Below are 18,581 nucleotides of genomic sequence, written 5' to 3'. Positions count from 1 at the left end.
AGTTATTGGAAGGTATTCTAAGAGGCCGGATACAGTATGTAAGTATCTGAATAAACAGGGACTGATTATGGATAGTCAACATTGCTTTGTGTGTGGTAGGTAGGGTAGAACCAATCTTAGAGAGTTTTTGAGGAAGCTGCCAGGAAAGATGATGAAGGCAAAGCAGTGGATGTTGTCCACATGGACTTTAGCAAGGCCTTTGACATGGTCCTGCATGGCAATTTGGTCAAGAAGCTTCAGTCACTTGGCATTCAATATAAGGTAATAAACTAGAAAAGATGCTGGCTTCACAGGAGAAACCAGAGAGCGGTAGTAGATGGTTGCCTCGCTAACTGGAGGCCTGTGACTAGTGGAGTGCTGCAGGGATTGGTGCTGGGTCTGCTGTTGTTTGTCAACTATAGCAATGATCTGAATGATAATGTAGTAAGGTGGATCAGCAAATTTGCAGATGGTGGGGGTGCAGTGAACAACAAAGAGTACTATCAAAGCTTGCAGTGGGATATTGACCAGCAGAAAAAAAAATGGACTGAGAAATGGCAGACGAAATTTCATGCAGACAAGTGTGAGGTGTTGCACTTTGGGAGAACCAACCAGAGTAGGTCTTAAACGGTGAGCAGTGGGGCACCAAGGATTGTAGCAGAACAGAGGGATCTGGAAATACAGATCCATAATCCCTTGAAGGTGTCATCACTGGTAGATAGGGTCCTAAAGAATGCTTTTGGCACATTGGTCTTCATAAATCAATGTACTGCGTATAGTAATTGGGATGCTTTGTTGAAATTGTACAAGACGTTGCTGAGGCCTAATTTGGAGTATTGTGTGTAGATTTTGGTCACCTACGTAGCAGGAAATATGTAAATAAGATTGAAAGAGCACAGAGAAAATTTACAAAGATGTTGCTGGGACATAAGGACCTGAGTTATCAGGAAATGTTAGGACTTTATTCCCTAGAATGTAGAATATTGAGGGGAGATCAGATAGAAGTTTACAAAATTTTGAGGGGTATAGAAGGTAAATGCAAGTTTTTCCACTGAGGTCAGATGAGACTATAACTAGAGGTCCTGGATTAGGTCCATAAGATATAGGAGTGGAATTAGTCCATTTGGCCCATCAAGTCTCCTCCACCTCATCATGTTTGATCCATTTCCCTCTCAGTCCCAATCTCCTGCCTTCACCCGATATCCCTTCAAGCCCTGACTAATCAAGAATCTATCAATCTCTGCCTTAAATATATCCAACGACTTGGCCTCCATGGTTGACTATGGCAATGAATTCCACCAATTCACCTCTCTCTGGCTAAAGAAATTCCTCCTCAACTGTGTTCTAAATGGACCCTTTATTCTGAGGCTGCGTCCTCTGGTTTTGGAGTCCCCCACCAAAGGAAACATCCTCCCCACATCCACACTATCGAGAAATTTCAACATTCAGTAGGCTTCAATTAGGTCACCCCTCATTCTTCTGAATTCTAGTGAATACAAGCCCAGAGCCATCAAACACTCTTCATATGACAAGACAGTCAATCCCGGAACCGTTCTCATGAACCTCCTTTCAACACTCTCCAATGTCAGGATATATCCTTTCTTATATAAGGGCCCAAAACTGCTCATAAATCTCCAAGTGAGGCCTCACCAGTGCTTTTTAATGTCTCAACATTTCACCCTTGTTTTTATATTCAGCTCTTCTCCAAATAAATGCTAACATCGCATTTGTCTCGCTCGCCAGTGACTCAACCTGCAAATTAATCTTTAGGGAATCCCGCATGAGGACTCTCAAGTCCATTTGCACCTCAGATTCTTAAATTTTCTCTCCATTTAGAAAATAGTCTATGCTTTTATTTCTTCTACCATATACTTCCTGACACTGTATTATGTCTACCACTTCTTTGCCCATTCTCCTAATCTACCCAAGTACCTTCTGTAGCCTCTCTGCTTCCTCAAAAGTACCAGCTCCTCTACTGATCTTTGTATTGCCCCTAAACTTGGCTACAAAACCATCAATTCCATCATCCAAATCATTGACATATAATGTAAAAAGTAGCAGTCCCAACACAGACACCTGTGGAACACCCACTAGTCACTGGTAGCCAACTGGAAAAGACTCCCTTTTATTCCCACTCTTTGCCTCCTGTCAATCACCCAATGCTCTATCCATGCTCACATGTTTCCTGTAATACCACGGACTCTTAACTTGTTTAGCAGCCTCATGTGTGGCAGCTAGTCAAAGGCCTTCTGAAAATCCAAGTACACAACATGCTCCAATTCTGCTTTGTCTATCCTGCTTGTTACTTCTTCAAAGATTTCCAACAGATTTGTCAGGCAAGATTTTCCCTTAAGGAACCCATGCTGACTACAGCCTATTTTATCATGTGCCTCCAAGTACTACAAAAATCACGTCTCCAACATATTCCCAGCTACTGAGATCAGACTAGCTGGCCTATAATTTCCTTTCCTCTGTCTCTCTCCCTTCTTGAAGTGTGGAGTGACATCTGCAATTTTCCTCTCCTCCGGAACCATGCCAGAATCCATTGATTCTTGAAAGATTATTACTAATGCCTCCACAATCTCTTCAGCAACCTCATTCAGAACTCTCTGGTGCAGATGACTTATTTACCTTCAGAACTTTCAGTTTACCAACCACCTTCTCCCTAGTAGTGGTAACTTCACACACTTCTGCCCCCAACACTCTTAATCCTCCAGCCTACTGCTTTTGTCTTCCACAGTGAAGACCGATGCAAAATACTTATTCAGTTAATCCACCATTTGCTTGTCCCCCATTATTACTTCTCTATCATTTTCCAGCAGTCCAATATCTACTCTCGCTTCTGTTTTACTCTTTATATATCTTTAGAAAATTTATGTATCCTCTTTGATATTACTGGCTAGCTTACTTCTTAATATCTTTTTTTTTTAGTTACCTTCCATTGGTTTTTAAAAGCTTCCCAATCCTCTAACTACCCACTCATTTTTACTCTATTATATGCCCTCCTGGCTTTTATGTTGGCTTTTACTTCCTTTGTCAGCCACGGTACATCATCCTACCTTTAAGTACTTCATCTTTGGGATGTTTTAATCCCGTGCCTTCCAAATTGCTCCTAGAAATTCCAGCCTTTGCCACTCTGCTGTCATCCCTGCAAATGTTCCCTTATAAACAATTTTGGCCAGCTCCTCTCTTATGCTTCTGTAATTCCCTCTACTCCACTGTAATACTCCTGAAATTTCAGAGTGAAATCTGTCATATTATAATACTGATTTCCCTAATGGTCCTTTACCTTAAGCTCTCTAATCAATTCCATACAGTTCATTGCACACCACAGTTGATCCCCTAGTGGTTTTAACCACAAACTGCTCTAAAACGCCATCTCATAGGCGTTCTACAAATTCTTTCCCCTGGGATCCAGCACAAACCCGATTTTCTGAATCTCCATACATATTTGGCATTTATTTTTTGTCTCCCAGTGTGAGTTGTAGATCTGTAAACTGTTTTGGGGCCTGTATACAGTATTACTCCCATCGGGGTCTTTATACCCTTGTAGTTTCCTAGCTCTAACGATTCTACACTGTCCAGTCCCACATCGCCTCTTTCTGATGATTTAATTTCATTTTTTCCCCTACAGAGCCACCCTGTCCTCTCCGCCTTCCCGCCCGTCCCTTCGACATTTTATTCATTGAGATAAAGCGCGGAATAGGCCCTTCCGGTCCTTCAGACCACGCCGCACAGTAATCCCTTCATTTAATCCTAGTCTAATCACGAGACGAATTGTAATAACCGATTAACCTGCCAAATCGGCGAGTCTTTGGGCTGTGGGGAGAAACCCCACATAGTCACGGAAAATCATACCAACTACCACACAGGCGGCGGCGGGAATTGAACCCGCGTGAAATTGCTTAAGGGGATCATGGGGAACTTCTTTATTCAGAGGGTAGTGGGAGTGTGGAATGAGCTGTACACGGGCAAGTGGTGGATGTAGATTTGATTTCAACATTAACGGAAAATGTGGATAGATAATGGACGGGAGGGGTACGGCCCCGCCGCGCACCGGTGGGACTAACGATTCGGCATAAACTAAACGGGCCGAAGGACCTGTTCCGTTCCGCAGTGTTCGATGACTCAGTGGCTCAAATGTTATATTGTAGATTAACTGGTTAATAATTTCTGCGCTACACGCTTCCTTTTTTTCAATAACTTCCTGTGACCATCGCAGTCGATTTACGGCACCAAATGCAAATTTATAAACTGCGAAAACTTGTCCATCCTCCGTTTACAATTCCAGCCAATAGCTTGTAAGCTCTCTGCGAAAATAAACGTTGTGGGTAGATATCTTACACGGCACATCCGTAGGAGACTCATTTCTCTTTGTTAACTATTTGCCGTAACGTCATGGTTAATAGGATTAAAAATTAAACATATGATTTTACCAGTGCTAGATTCCTGGACAGTTCCTCAACAACTTATCACCGGGTCAGTAATACGTTTAAAACATCTCGCAGCTAAAACGATTCCACGTTCTCCAACATGGAAGACACAAGACCTTCGTGGGACAATCCCATGCAGTTCGTGTTCGCCTGCATTTCGTTCGCGGTGGGGCTGGGGAACGTCTGGCGATTCCCTTACCTCTGTCAGATGCATGGTGGAGGTAAGTCGGTCCTTTGTTTATATATCTGCGATCCATCCCTGTCAAGTAGGTGAACTCTATCGATTGCTCGCATTAACGGGCATCAAATGGGGAGGGAAATCTCAAAATAGATCTTTTCCTCAGCTTGTAAGCCTGCCGAGTCGGCGGCTGGTTTTATAGAGAAGTATTGAGCCTTTACAGCAGAAGTGAAATCTAAAGCCATCATTTCTCGTCCTTAACCGCGTTCATTTCCGAGCACAAAAGTGGTTTCAGTTCGGATTTGACTGTATTTTTTGAAATTTAGCTTGAGAGTATAAAACAATTGATGGAAAATTCCATTTGTGTGCTGTGGTGAATTTGTAAAATGCATGAAGAACGCTGTACATATAAAAAAATCATCTAGTAATTGGAAATCTAAAATACCATGTTTACTTCTAAAATGCGTAATAATACTGTACAAAGCTGCAAATGAATGTATAAGTGGGGTAATGACGTGTCTCAAGGGGCCGATTTCAAGTCTAAGGTTGGCTTCGACGATTCTGCCAACCTGAAAAAAAAGGAGGGAACTTTTGAAGTCACTTTTTTTTAACTCTATCCGTTCTGAGTTTTGGGTTAGGGTAAGGATCTTCACAACCTTCAAACATCACAGTCCTACTGTCTGTAGCTCTGGAAGTCAGTTGCACAAATTAGAAGAAAATATCAAACACAAGTTTTGTTCATCCCATTCAGTTCCATTGCCTGCAAAATGAGTGAAATACAACAGGGCAGTTAAGGATATCTGTGGTGTGTTGATGTCCATGGGTCTCTCAGAGTTATGGAGAAAGTTGATAGTGTGGTTCAGAAGAGGTATGGTCTGTTGGCCTTTATTAGTTGAGGAATTCAATTCAAGAGCAACGAGGTAATGTTTAAACTCAATAAAAACCTGGTTAGACCACACTTGGAGTATTGTGTTCATTTCTGGTGACCTCATTATAGGAAGAATGTGGAAGCTTTAGAATATTTACCAGAAAGCTACCTGGATTAGAACGTCTTATGAGGATAGACAGAGTGAGCTAGGGCTTTTCTCTTTGGAGAGAAGGAGGGGTGACTTGATAGATAATAAGAGGCATAGGAAGAGTGGATAGCCTGAGACTGCTTCCCAGGGAGGAAGTGGCTGACATGGGGGTGGGGGGCAGCATTTTATGGTGATTGGAGCAAGCTACAAAGGGGAATGTCAGAGGAGGGTTTTTGACACAGAGAGTGGTGTGGATCGTGGTGGCAGAGGCAGACACGTTGGAGACATTGAAGAGTTTCTTAGATGGGCACATAGATGAAAGTAAAATGGAGAACTATGTGGGAGGGAAGAGTGAAATTGTTTTTAGAGTATGTTAAACAGTTGGCACAACATCATGGCTGAAGGCCTGTGCTGTGAGGTGCTGTTCTATAAGCAGCTCATAAATAATTGATAATGTCTCGTAAATTTTTGGCACTGGTGACTAAAGGTGACTTGCTACAATGCAGTTATAATTTCTAGGGAGTGTCTTCAATATCAGAAGTTGAAAAGAAGTCACTATCTGGTATTTCTCCACAGGAAATGAGTCAAATTTTTTGAGTTATTGATGTCCACCATGTTCTCTTTTATACATCTCTGAACATGTTATTGCAGAAAGTACAAGTAAAGGTTTTGAAATTCAAAGAGGGGAACTTGGAGATATAGAGACCTAATCTACCAAAAATGCCCCTTTTTTTAAGACTAACTGATAACATACTGTTTATATTATAGATCTAAGAATGTTTAGGACCTTTCAAAAGTTACTCCTTTACATATGGATGTTTCTTTATAATGTAATTTGTCAACATTAGCTGACAGCTGTATAATATTTACTTCAGGGCTCCACTACTCCTGTCAGGCATTACTAATAAGATATAAATCTCAAATAGCTTCAAGTTAATGGGTGTTTTGTTAATATCTAAATAGTAATTGTGAGAGCAAATTAATTCTTAGAGCTTGTAAGAGAGTTTGTATATTGTGCAATGTAACTGGTTTTTTCACATTTCCCTGATCTTGCATATTGAAAGGTCTCAAACACACTACTGATTTCATATTCAAATGTCAGCTGAGGGAGTATGTAAAGAACTAATCCACTGGACTTTCCCAAAGTGGTTAATTTTAAATAATTTTACTGTTTTGTCATTAGAAGTAAGGATCAACTTTTTTTTCAGGATGGAGGAAAAAAAAGTTATGGAAGAAACATTATTTTCTAATAGCTTTCTCTCCCAGCACCAGTTCCCAAAAATCTGAGGCAACAGGATTGGGTAATACCTTTGATGAGTCAGTACATTTATCTTTCAAGAGAATTCAGCTAACATCAATAGGGACTGTGCTAAATATAAAATGAGGTTATCCTGCTAGCCTGCTGCATGGAGCTCAGTCCAGCTCATGGTCAAACTTCATATATTGATTAAGGGGCTGCGGGGATTTGACAAATGGAGGAGGAAATTGAGAAATTTATGTGTGTGAGGTAATCTTATTAAATTATAGAATTGGCAGGGTAAATGTATTTCGTTAGTACAGAATTTCGATGCTCGTCAGGATGAAAGGCAAAGATGACAGGTTTAGAGAACTTTGGTTTTTGAAGACAATTGAGGCCCTAGTTAAGAAAAAGAAGAAGGTGCGTAGCAGGTATAGGCAGGAAGGGACAAATGAGATAAAGACTTGAGTACGGCAGTACAGGAGAACACCAAGAAGGAAATCTGTGGTACTAAAAGAAGATAAGTGTTTGCTTTAGCAGACAAATGAAGGAGAGTCCTAAGGCCTTCTACAGGATTATCTATTAAGGATCTACAGGATTATCTATTATCTATTAAGGATAGCAAGGGACAATATTGGTCTTCAGGAAGATCAAAGTGGTCATCTATGAATGGGGCCAAAAGAAATGAGAGAGATCTTAAATCGATTTGTTATTGCATCTGTATTTACTCAGGAGAAGGACACAGAGTCTATAGAAGTGAGGCAAGGCAGCAATGAGGTTATGGATAATATATAGATCACAGCGGAGGACGTGTTTGCTTTTTTGATGAAAATTAGGGTGGATAAATCCCCAGGGCCTGATGAGGTGTACTCTCGAACCCTGTGGGAGGCTAGCGTAGAAATTGCAGGGGCCCTAGCAGGTGAGGTGCCAGAAGATTGGAAGATAGCTGATGTTGTTCCATTATTTAGAAAAAGCTTTAAGAATTAGCCAGGAAATTAAAGGCCAATGAGCCTGGCACACAGGAAAAGCGAAGGAGTGGTGATAGATGGTTGCCTCTTTGATGGAAGCCTGTGTCTAGTGGGTATGCCATAAAGATTGGCACTAGGTCCATTGTTGGTTGTCATCTATATCGATGGTCTGGATGATAATGTGGTAAACTGGGTCAGCAAATTTGTGGATGACACAATACTGGGGGTGTAGTGGACAGCAAGGAAGACAATCAAATCATGCAGCAATATCTAGACCGGCAGGAAATGTGGGCTGAAAAATAGCAGAGAGAATTTAATTGAGATAAGTGTGAGGTGTTGCATTTTGGGAGGACAAACCAGAATAGGACTGACACTGTGAGCGGTGGGACACTGAAGAGTGTGGTAGAACGGGGATTTGGGAATACAGATCCATTAATTCCTTGAAATTGGTGTCACAGATAGATTGGTTTGTAAAAGCTTCTGTCACATTGGCTTCCTAAATAAAATATTACAGGAGTACAGGATTTGGAATGTTATATTGAAGTTGTATAAGATTTGGTGAGGCCTAATTTGGGGTATGTGTACAGTTTTGGTCACCTGTAGAACAGAAAAGATTGAAAGAATGCAGAGAAAATTCACGAGGATGTTGCCAGGACTTGAGGACCTGAGTTATGGGGAAAGGTTGAATCGGTTAGGACTTTAATCCTTAGAGCATGGAAGAATGAGGGGAGATTTGATAGAGGTACACAGTTATGAGGGGTATAGATTGGGTAAATGCAGGCAGATTTTTTTTTCCACTGAGGTGAGGAACACTAGAACTAGAGGTCATGAGTTAGGGTGAAAGGTGAAATGTTTAAGGAGAATATGAGAGGGAATTTCCTCAATCAGACGGTGGTGAGACTGAGGAGCAAGCTGTCAGTGAAAGTGGTGGATGTAGTTTTAATTCAATATTTAAGGGAAATTTGATGGGAGGGGTATGGAGGGCTATGGTCCAGATGCAGATCATTGGGACTAGGCAGATAAGTGGTTTGACATTGACCAGATGGGCCAAAGGGTTTGTTTCTCTGCTATCATGTTCTGTGACTATATTTCCATGTTAAAATCTGGGTTCTTCACATGAAAATTCTTGAACCAGAGCTGATTTTCTTGTAATGAGTCAACCATTTAGTATTGATATGAAGCGGGATCTTTGGGATTGTGTACCCCGAGAGCTGTGGATGCACAGTATCTAGGTTTTTCAGGAGTAACAGATATTTTTGGACTGTTGAAGGAACAAAGGAGCAAATAGGGAGAAAGTAAAATCTGATGTAGCAGTATTTCAGTGTAGTAACGGAAATTGCAGTGGTATGAGAGAGGAGTTGGCCAAAGTAAATTGGAAGGAGCTGCTGGCAGGGATGACAGCAGAGCAGCAATGGCATGAGTTTCTGGAAAAAATGAGGAAGGTGCAGGGTAGATGTATTCCAAAAAACGAAGAAGTACTCAAATGGCAAAATAGTACAACCATAGCTGACAAGGGAAGTCAAAATTAATCTGAAAGCAAAAAAAAAGGCATACAACAAAGCAAAAATTAACAAGAAGCTAGCTTTTTAAAAACCTACAGAGAGCAAAGAGAAGAATCATTACGAAGGAAAAGATTAAATATGAAAGCAAGCTAGCGAGCAGTATCAAAGTGGATAGTAAAAGCTTTTTCAAGTATGTAAGAAAAAAAGAGAAGAGATGGATATAGGACCTCTAGAAAATTAGGCCAGAGAAATAATAACAGGAGACAAGGAGATGGCAGGTGAACTAAATGAGTATTTTGCATCAGTCTTCACTGTGGAAGACACTAGCAGTGTGCCAGATGTTGAAAGGTGTGAGAAAGGAGAAGTGAGTGCGGTTGCTATTACAAGGGAGAAGGTGCTCAAAAAGCTGAGAGACTTCGGTACATAATTTACCTGGACCAGATGAACTGCACCCTAGGGTTCTGAAAGCGGTAACGCTAGAGATTGTGGAGGCATTAGTAATGATCTTTCAAAAATCATTGGACTCTGGCATGGTGCCAGAGGACTGGAAAATTGCAAATGTTATTCCACTCTTTAAGAAAGGAGGAAGGCTGGAGAAAAGAAATTACAGACCAGCTAGCCTGACCTCAGCAGTTAGGAAGATGGTGGAGTCAATTTTTAAGGGTGAGGTTATGGAGTACTTGGTGACACAGGACAAGATAGAACAAAGTCAGTCTGGTTTCCTTAAGGGGAAATCCTGCCTAACCTGTTGGAATCCTTTGAGGAGATTACAAGTAGGATAGATAAAGGCAGTACAGTGGATGCTGTATATTTGGACTTCCAGAAGGCCTTTGACAAGGTGCCACACATGAGCCTGCTTATCAAGTTAAGAGCCCATGGTGTTACAGGCATGTTACTGGCATGGTTAGAGCATTGGCTGATTGGTAGGAGGCAGCGAGTGGGAATAAAAGGATCCTTTTCTGGTTGACTGCCAGTGACTAGTGGTGTTCTGCAGGGGTCGGTATTGGGACTGCTACTTTTTATTGTGTATATAAATGACTTAGATGATGGAATAGATAGCTTTGTTGTCAAGTTTGCAGCTGATATGAAGATTGGTGGAGGGGCAGGTAGTGTTGAGGAAACAGGTAGGCTGCAGAAGGACTTAGACAGATTAAGAGAATCAGCAATAAAGTGCCAAATGAAGTACAGTGTTGGAAAATAAATACATGGTCACGCACTTCGGTAGTACAAATAAAAGCGCAGACTATTTTCTAAATGGGGAGAAAAGTACAAAATTCTGAGGTGCAAAGGGACTTGAGAGAGTCCTTGTGCAGAACACCCTAAAGGTTAACTTACAGGTTGAGTAGGTGGTGAGGAAGGCAAATGCAATATTAGCATTCAGTTCAAGAGGTCTAGAATACAAGAGCAGAGATATGATACTGAAGCTTTATAAGGCACTGGTGAGGTCTCACCTTGAGTATTGTGAACAGTTTTGGGCTCCTCATCTAGGAAAAGATGTGTTGGCATTGGAGATGGTTCATAGAAGGTTCACAAGTTTGATTCTGGGAATGAAAGGGTTATCGTATGAGAAACATTTGATAACTCTGAGTCTGTGCTCGCTGGAATTTAGAAAGATTGGGGGGGGAATTCATTGAAACCTTTTGAACGTTGAAAGGCCTAGGCAGAGTAGATGCGGAAAGGATGTTTCTCATGGTGGGGGAAGTCTAGGACAAGAGGGCCCAGCCTCAGGATAGAGGGGTATCCATTTAAAACAGGGATGCGGAGAAATTTCTTTAGCCAGATGGCGGTGAATGTGTGGGATTTGTTACCACATGCAGCTGTGGAGGCCAGGTTGTTGGGTGTATTTAAGACAGAGCATGATAGGTTCTTGACTGGACACAGCATCAAAGGTTATAGGAAGAAGGCCAGAGAGTGGGGCTGAGGGGAGGGGAAAAAGGATCAGCCATGATTGAATTGCAGAGCAGACTAGATAGGCCAAATGGCCTAATCTTCTCCTATATCTTAATGGTCATAAAAGAATATGAGGATCAGCACTGGTATAACCGAACAGTGGAGCCAGCTAAGCTGCTACCCATTTTTCTTTTTCAAATGTTCTTAACATGCAAATTGACCTCATTGGTTGGAATTTCTTCAGCCAGGGTGTGGTGAATCTGTGGAATTTATTTCCATAGATGGCTGTGGAGGCCAAGTTGTTGGATATATTTAAAACAGAGGTTCATAGGTTCTGTTGTGTCTGTGCGCAACTACATATCAATTAAATAAAAGTATGCACACTGGAGATGGCTTTAACTGGTGTATTCACATTGCAGTGAGAGAGAGAGAACAATGCATAGGCAACAGCGCCTGCACGGACAACATAGTGCTGGGTGGGGGGGGGGGGGGGGGGGAGTTCATTGCTCCAAAAAATATATATCCACACATTACGCTTCCACCCCCTTTAGGTTAATTCAATATAAAACTGTATATGTAGGAAACATTCAATTTCCCTTTCATAAACCCATATTCCAAATAAATATGCTTTGACAATAACAGTCCATAACTAACTTCACAGTTTAATAGATTCAGTCTTTTGGGTGGTACTCTGTTTCTTTCAGAATAGCACTTCTGGACCTGTGGAGTGAGTGGTATCGGGTATCTTGTCTAAGACAACATTCTCTGTTTCCAGTGTCATGTTGCTGTCAGCGATATCATAACTGAGAGGCAAGTCCAGTGACTAATGTGTCCGTCTTGTTGGATGCAGCCAACTCGGGTGTGTTTTATGGTTGAGTATCTAGTATCTAGTCCACATGACATATCCACGTCTGATCTCCAAAATCCACTGTGTACATCAGTGGTCCAGTTCTTAGAGCTATCCTACCCGGTGTCCACTTGTCTTCTCAGTAATCACGCACTAGGACTTCCTGTACAACCTCAAAGCTCTTTGATTCACTTGGTAACTGGCTGAACTGTTTATTCTGCACTTCCCTCTATAGATCTGGTTTCAGGAGGTCTCAGATTCCTGTACGTGAACAGCATTGCAGGTGTTTGATTTGTCATTGCATAAACAGGGTTCCGATGCACAAAAAGGAAGTTGTACACCTTGTGCGGTAGAGAAACATACTCCTTATCCAACACTTTAATGGACTTCTTGAAAGTTTGGATAAACCTTTCAGTTAACCCATTCAACAGGAATTCTGCAGATGCTGGAAATTCAAGCAACACACATCAAAGTTGCTGGTGAACACAGCAGGCCAGGCAGCATCTCTAGGAAGAGGTACAGTCGACGTTTCAGGCCGAGGCCCTTCGTCAGGACTAACTGAAGGAAGAGTTAGTAAGAGATTTGAAAGTGGGAGGGGGAGGGGGGAGATCTAAAATGATAGGAGAAGATGGGAGGGGGAGGGATGGAGCCAAGAGCTGGACAGGTGATTGGCAAAGGGGATATAAGAGGATCATGGGACAGGAGGTCCGGGGAGAAAGACGGGGTGGGGGGGAACCAGAGTTAACCCATTCATTGTTGGGTGGTAAGGAGCTTACTTGAAATGTCTGATGCCTTTTTTCTGCATGATCAGCTGGAATTCTTCTGATGTGTATTGTGGTCCAATTTGTTCTGGGAAGCCATTTCTGGCCAAGATAGTTCTCAGAGTGGAGACAGGCTTTGCTGAGGTGGATGACTTCATTGGTATAACCTCCAGCCACTTTAAGTGAGCATCCACAGCAATCAGAAACAGAGTCCATGACTGGTCCAGCAAAGTCAATAGGTGCTCCCCTAGGTGTAATGGAGGTGCATTTTGAACTTTTTGGCATCCTGAACAGCTTTTAGCCAAGCCTTTCGATCTATTTATCTAGTCCCTTCTCAAACACCTTCTCATTAGCATTAAGCAGCTTTGCCAGCCTCTGGTAAGTACTGCCGTTTGGGCTGCCATTGCCTGTTGATGTCACTCTGAGAGCTTTGCATGCCAGTCCAGTTGGATTTTTCTCAACCATTCACATTCGGAAAGTAGCGGCCCTCCACTTTTCAATACATAAAGCTCTAACTGTTGTGTTTGGCCTCCATGCATCACACTTACTTTAGGTTTGCCTTTGAGAGACAGTTATTCACCTGTGTAAGTCTTTTGCAACACTGAGGTCATCTCTAATGGTGTCTTAGTAAACAGTCTGATGTAGTCAGTCTCTGGAATTATGGACAAAGCTGGCCCTGTATCCAGCTCCATTTTCAGTTTTACACTGGACACATCTATTGTGATCCAGATGATTTTGTTAATCTGCTTCAGTTATATTATGCAGTTCTTGGCATGACAGTTCACCTTTGTCAGACTCTTATGTTGTCTGATTCTGAAAGTAACTTCATGCATTTGCTTAGTTTTGTGTTTGAGACCTTTCACTAGGTTGTGCTTTTTGTCTGCCTTGCACATTCTCTCTATGTGACCTTGTCTGTGACACTTTCTGAAGACATTGATAACATTTTTGGCTTTTTGCACCATTCAGGAACATGTCGTGCATCTTATATTCTAACCTCCTTTTCTATACTTCTGCATCCTTTGCTGCAGTCTCTAACGATATTGCAATGGTCTGTGACAATTCTAAGGTTAGGTCTCTTTAGGACAGTAGCCTCTTTTGAGTGCTTGGACTATGCATGCCACATACAAGTCTGTTCATTAATGCATCAGAAAGTCCAGCTCTGAAGTCCCAGTTCTGGGAAAGTTTGCACAGTTCTGTAATGTAATCAAAAATGCTTTCATCCTTTGGTTCCTTTTGTAAAATCAAAATCTCTCAGCTATTACCAGAGGTTTAGAGCTCACATGTTTTTTGAAAAATTGCAACAATTTCATCGGATGTATTTCTTGCTGGCTTTCCAGGGGTTACTAAGTTGCATAACAGACTGTACATTCTTAGGTCTATTAAACTAAGAAGTATAGGGACTTTCTTTTGCTCCTCCACGTTGTTCACATTACAGTACAGTTCAACCCTCTCGATATACAACTCCCAGCCTTCATTAGCCCTATCAAATTCATCAACTTTCCTGATTGAAGCCATTGTTGCTATGCACTGTGCTCACGCCTTTGTTAGCCTCCATGACGGCCTTCTCTGTACTGTTTAACTGTCACTGTTTCATCCTGTGATCGTACTGTAAGTGTTGGTGCATTTCATAATATTTTCTGACATTTAAGTTTGTACAGGTTTGTGTCTCTGCACAAATACATATCAATGAAATGAAAGCACACAAGCAGGAGGTGGCTTTAACTGGTGTATTCACATTGCAGTGAGAGAGAGAGAACAATGTGCATGTGTAGACAACAGATCAATACGTAGTGCTAAGAGGGTGTTCATTGCTCTAAAAGAAATAGATCCATACACTACAGGTTCTTAATCAGTAAGGGTGTCAAAGATTACATGGAGAAGGCAGGAGAATGGGGTTGAGAGGGATAATAAATCAGCCATGGTGGGTGGAATAGAGGAAGCAGCCCATTGATTCTGCTCCTATGTCGTATGGTCTTATTAAAGTGTCGTATTCCATTTCTTTTTGAACAATGTTTTCTGTGTATTTGAGAGAATCACTTGTGACTCTGGATTGCCTTATTCATGAAAGACACTTAAGATTTGCAATTTGAATACATATGAAGAGGTAAAATGTTTTACCTTGAAGTTACCTTCTTCACAGAAGGAAGTAATCTCTTAAGGAAAAGAAAAGTGAAGCAGTGTGTAAGTTAAGCGATAGTTGGAACTGTGTGCCATAGGTTTTAATGTATTCCACAAATATTTTTTCTCTTGCAGGTGGATTCTTAATTCCTTATGTCATAATGTTAGTTCTGGAAGGACTCCCCTTGTTTTATCTTGAGCTTTCAATAGGGCAGCTGATGAGGAAAGGAAGCATCGGTGCTTGGAAAGCAGTAAACCCATTTTTGATTGGTGTTGGTATGTAGTTTTCTATCCTGAAAGTTAATCCAAGAAGAAAATTTGTTGAACTTGTTGAGTGAACTTTTCTTTCTCCCATCAACAGGTGCAGGAAGTCTTGTTATATCATTCCTTGTCTCTGTGTATTACAATGCCATCAATTCCTGGAGCCTTTGGTATCTATTTCATTCATTTGAGGTGAGAAGAGTTGAAATTGTGTTGAAATTTAATTATACCCTTAACTGAATCACCCACATGAATACTGTGATTACAAGAGCACATCAGAAGTTAGGTATTTCCTGGCATCCTTTCTGCCAATTGTACAGTAAGTTGGGAACAAAATGGACTGCATTCCACTTGAATAGATAAATGCAATTTTGCAACACCCAAGAAGCTTATCGTCTTCCAGATTTAAGTAACTCACTTGATTTCGTTAAGTTTTCCACCCTAATAATTCATTTCTTTAACGCCATGGTTGCAGTTATTTCTTGCTAAAGCTGACTCAACAGTAACTCTCACACCCTCAAACACACTGTACAAGGACAATAGGTATCTGGGAACATCTGGAAGTCTCCTTCCAAGGTACCTGGATACATAAATTGTTTGGTTAAAAGAAAGTGTAATTTCCTTAACCTTAACATGTTTTGCTGCATTTAACAGGATTTCTGTTATACTACTTTTTTTTTTAAAAATGCCCTCATTTTTCTTTTATCCAAAGTGCTACATTTCATAAAAGATTCTTTTGTCATTACCAGATCTAAAGACAGCATTACTAATACCTTCTGCCTATTTACTGATAATAATGGACAACAGGCTTGACTTTATACTAACCATAGGATCTGAGCTTGAAGCCAAATTTAAGCAAAGTTCCATTCCTAATAACCACCAAAATAACTATAAACAGCTGCGAATCCAGGTTGAAGTGCCTTTGTAATTGCCATAACACATTGCAATTTCAATAGCTGCATTTAATATTAGAGGGAATGTATAGAATATACAACCTGAAATTCTTACTGTCTGCAGACATGTCTTTTCTGTCATTCATTCTTTGGAAGTTTTCTTCCGTTTTGAAGATAAGGCCCTCAAAGCACCCTGCTCCCCTCCCGCACGCAAGCAGCATCAACCCTCTCCTTTCACTTAGCCTAGCATAAAGCATCAGCATTCCCACCACCCAGCAAGCCCCCAAAGAGAGACCATGGTGTATAGTACTTCAAAAACTAACTGTTTACTTCAACATTTCCGACATCCCACAGGCCCCCTTTCTAACAAGGGAGAGACAAATATCGCCCCTTCCATAACGACAGGGGAGACAACAGTTGCTATTTCAATGTTACAGCCAGTATGAAGCATTGCTTTTAATTTAGTCTTCTCCAACTTGAGAATTGGCAAATCGATTACCAAGCGTAGAGCCCTCCAACAGCCACTCTCGCTGTCTTCGATGTTCCAGCTCCCACCACGCTTCATGAGGAGAATTCCCTCTCATCTCTCCCTGAGTCTGTCTCGGACTATTTGCACGTATATTTACAATGAATCAGGTCCTGGCTCTATTGTCCAATCAATGATGATGAATATATGATCTGCCTAAAAAGCACTACTATGAATTAAAAGACAAAGTCCAGGAGAATCTACTTTGCATATGTTATTTAAAGTCAAAGTTGAGTTTATTGTTATATGTGCAAGTACATGAGGTCCATTGAGAATCTCACTTGCAGCAACATCACAGGCATGTAGTATCATACAAGCAGCATTCACAAGAAAAACATAATTTAAACAAAAAACAATTTTACAAGAAAGAACACACTTTCATCTGAGTGGCCACAATGTTGCTAAGCTATAGTGAATGAGGTCATACTGGTTGGTTCAAGAACCAAGTAGTTAAAGGGAAAAAAACTATTCTTGAATCTGTTGGTGCCGCCTGCCCAGTGGTAGCTGTGAGAAGATGGTGGGATTTTTGATGATGGATGTTGCCTTCTTGTCAGTACCGCCTGTAGATACTACTCACAGTGGGAGAGGATATGCTTGTGATGCATTGGGCAACTCTCTGCGGCCTCTTACATTCCTGTACATTTGAATTGTATACCAGACTATGGCCCAACCAGCCAAGATAATTTCAACAGTACATCTGCAGAAGTTTGTTAGAGTTATTCACATGTTAAGAATTAGGATTCGTTTTAACTCTTCCATTTGCAGAATCCCCTACCTTGGGCTAGCTGCCCATTAAACAGAAACAAGACTGGATTTATTGAGGAATGTGCAAAAAGTTCTGCCACTGAATACTTTTGGTACAGAAGGACATTAAATATATCTCCAACAATCGAAGATACTGGAATTATCCATTGGGGAATGCTTCTGTGTCTCATACTATCATGGCTTATAGTCTATGTCTGCATAATTCGAGGCACCGAATCTACTGGCAAGGTAATTATTGCTGAATATTTTTACTGTAATCAATAAATAGTTTAGAATATTTAAAGTATTTCTTTTAATTCTAGAAATGTTGTTTTTCCTGTTGCCAAAATTCCTGAAGTAGTTTTTATCTTCAAGCACATTCTTCAACCAAAGTCACTCTCTTCCTAACATTTTATTTCTCTGTTTCTATTATTGATGTTCAAATCCCCCTATGAAGATCACCATTGACTAGAAACTTAACTGAGCTAGCCATGTATCCTGTCATGAGTGAAGTGATAAAGTTCCTGATTCTCAAGTTGCAAGTCATAAGTCACAAGTCCACAGCGTAAAGGGTACCACATCTTATTTAGATTAGTTCAGCTCTTAAAATTTTCAAGAGACTTGCCATCATCCGGGTCAAAACAGCCTACTTGATTGGCTTCCATTTTCAATGATAATTATTTTTTGCTTCCACCAATGGCATAGTGTGATGACAATCCATAAGTTGTTACAATTTCTCACTTTGACTAACTCACCAACATCTCCCAGACCTATGATCTCTACCACTAGAAAGGACCAGGCATTGGGTATAATTACATTCAAGTTTCCAATCAACTAACACACCATCCTGACCTGTATGAAATTCACTATTTCTTCACTGATACTGTGTCAAAATCAATGTGCCGAAGGGTAACTTTACCATTTAAAGTGCAATAGTTTCAGAAAGGGGTTCAACATCTACTACTCATGGGCATAGGTAGCATATGGCTCCTACCGAGACCTATGTCAGAAATGAATAATAAGTGCCCATTCTTTTGGCACTTCTCCAGTTTTTTGAATGAACAAGCACTTAGGTTATTCAATAGAATGATTCTTAGGCTGCCTGTTAAAAAATATTTTCCCTGATCTTCAGTATAACCAATCAACCAAAGGTTTGAAGCAAACTAACAATGACGCTGTTTTACATACCTCTAGGAGATTTGCATTCATTCCTGGTGTCTCCATGACA

At 40.9% G+C, this 18,581-nt stretch overlaps 1 protein-coding gene across 1 annotated transcript in view; it reads left to right on the top strand.

Moving 5' to 3' along the window:
* Positions 1 to 4,299: 4,299 nt before the first annotated feature.
* The window catches only part of LOC140212467 (sodium- and chloride-dependent transporter XTRP3-like), a 53,572-nt gene continuing 39,290 nt past the window's right edge, over positions 4,300 to 18,581 (top strand). The window contains exons 1-4 of the mRNA XM_072283306.1: positions 4,300 to 4,633; positions 15,065 to 15,205; positions 15,291 to 15,382; positions 17,375 to 17,602. Coding sequence (XP_072139407.1) covers positions 4,513 to 4,633; positions 15,065 to 15,205; positions 15,291 to 15,382; positions 17,375 to 17,602 — 582 coding nt within the window. The 5' untranslated portion in view covers positions 4,300 to 4,512. The remainder of the gene's footprint in view (positions 4,634 to 15,064; positions 15,206 to 15,290; positions 15,383 to 17,374; positions 17,603 to 18,581) is intronic.

This window comes from Mobula birostris, chromosome 19 (assembly GCF_030028105.1).
Source record: "Mobula birostris isolate sMobBir1 chromosome 19, sMobBir1.hap1, whole genome shotgun sequence".
NCBI lineage: Eukaryota > Metazoa > Chordata > Chondrichthyes > Myliobatiformes > Myliobatidae > Mobula > Mobula birostris.
The sequence above is the reverse complement of the archived record's forward strand: the minus strand, read 5'-3'. Positions and strand labels throughout refer to the sequence as shown.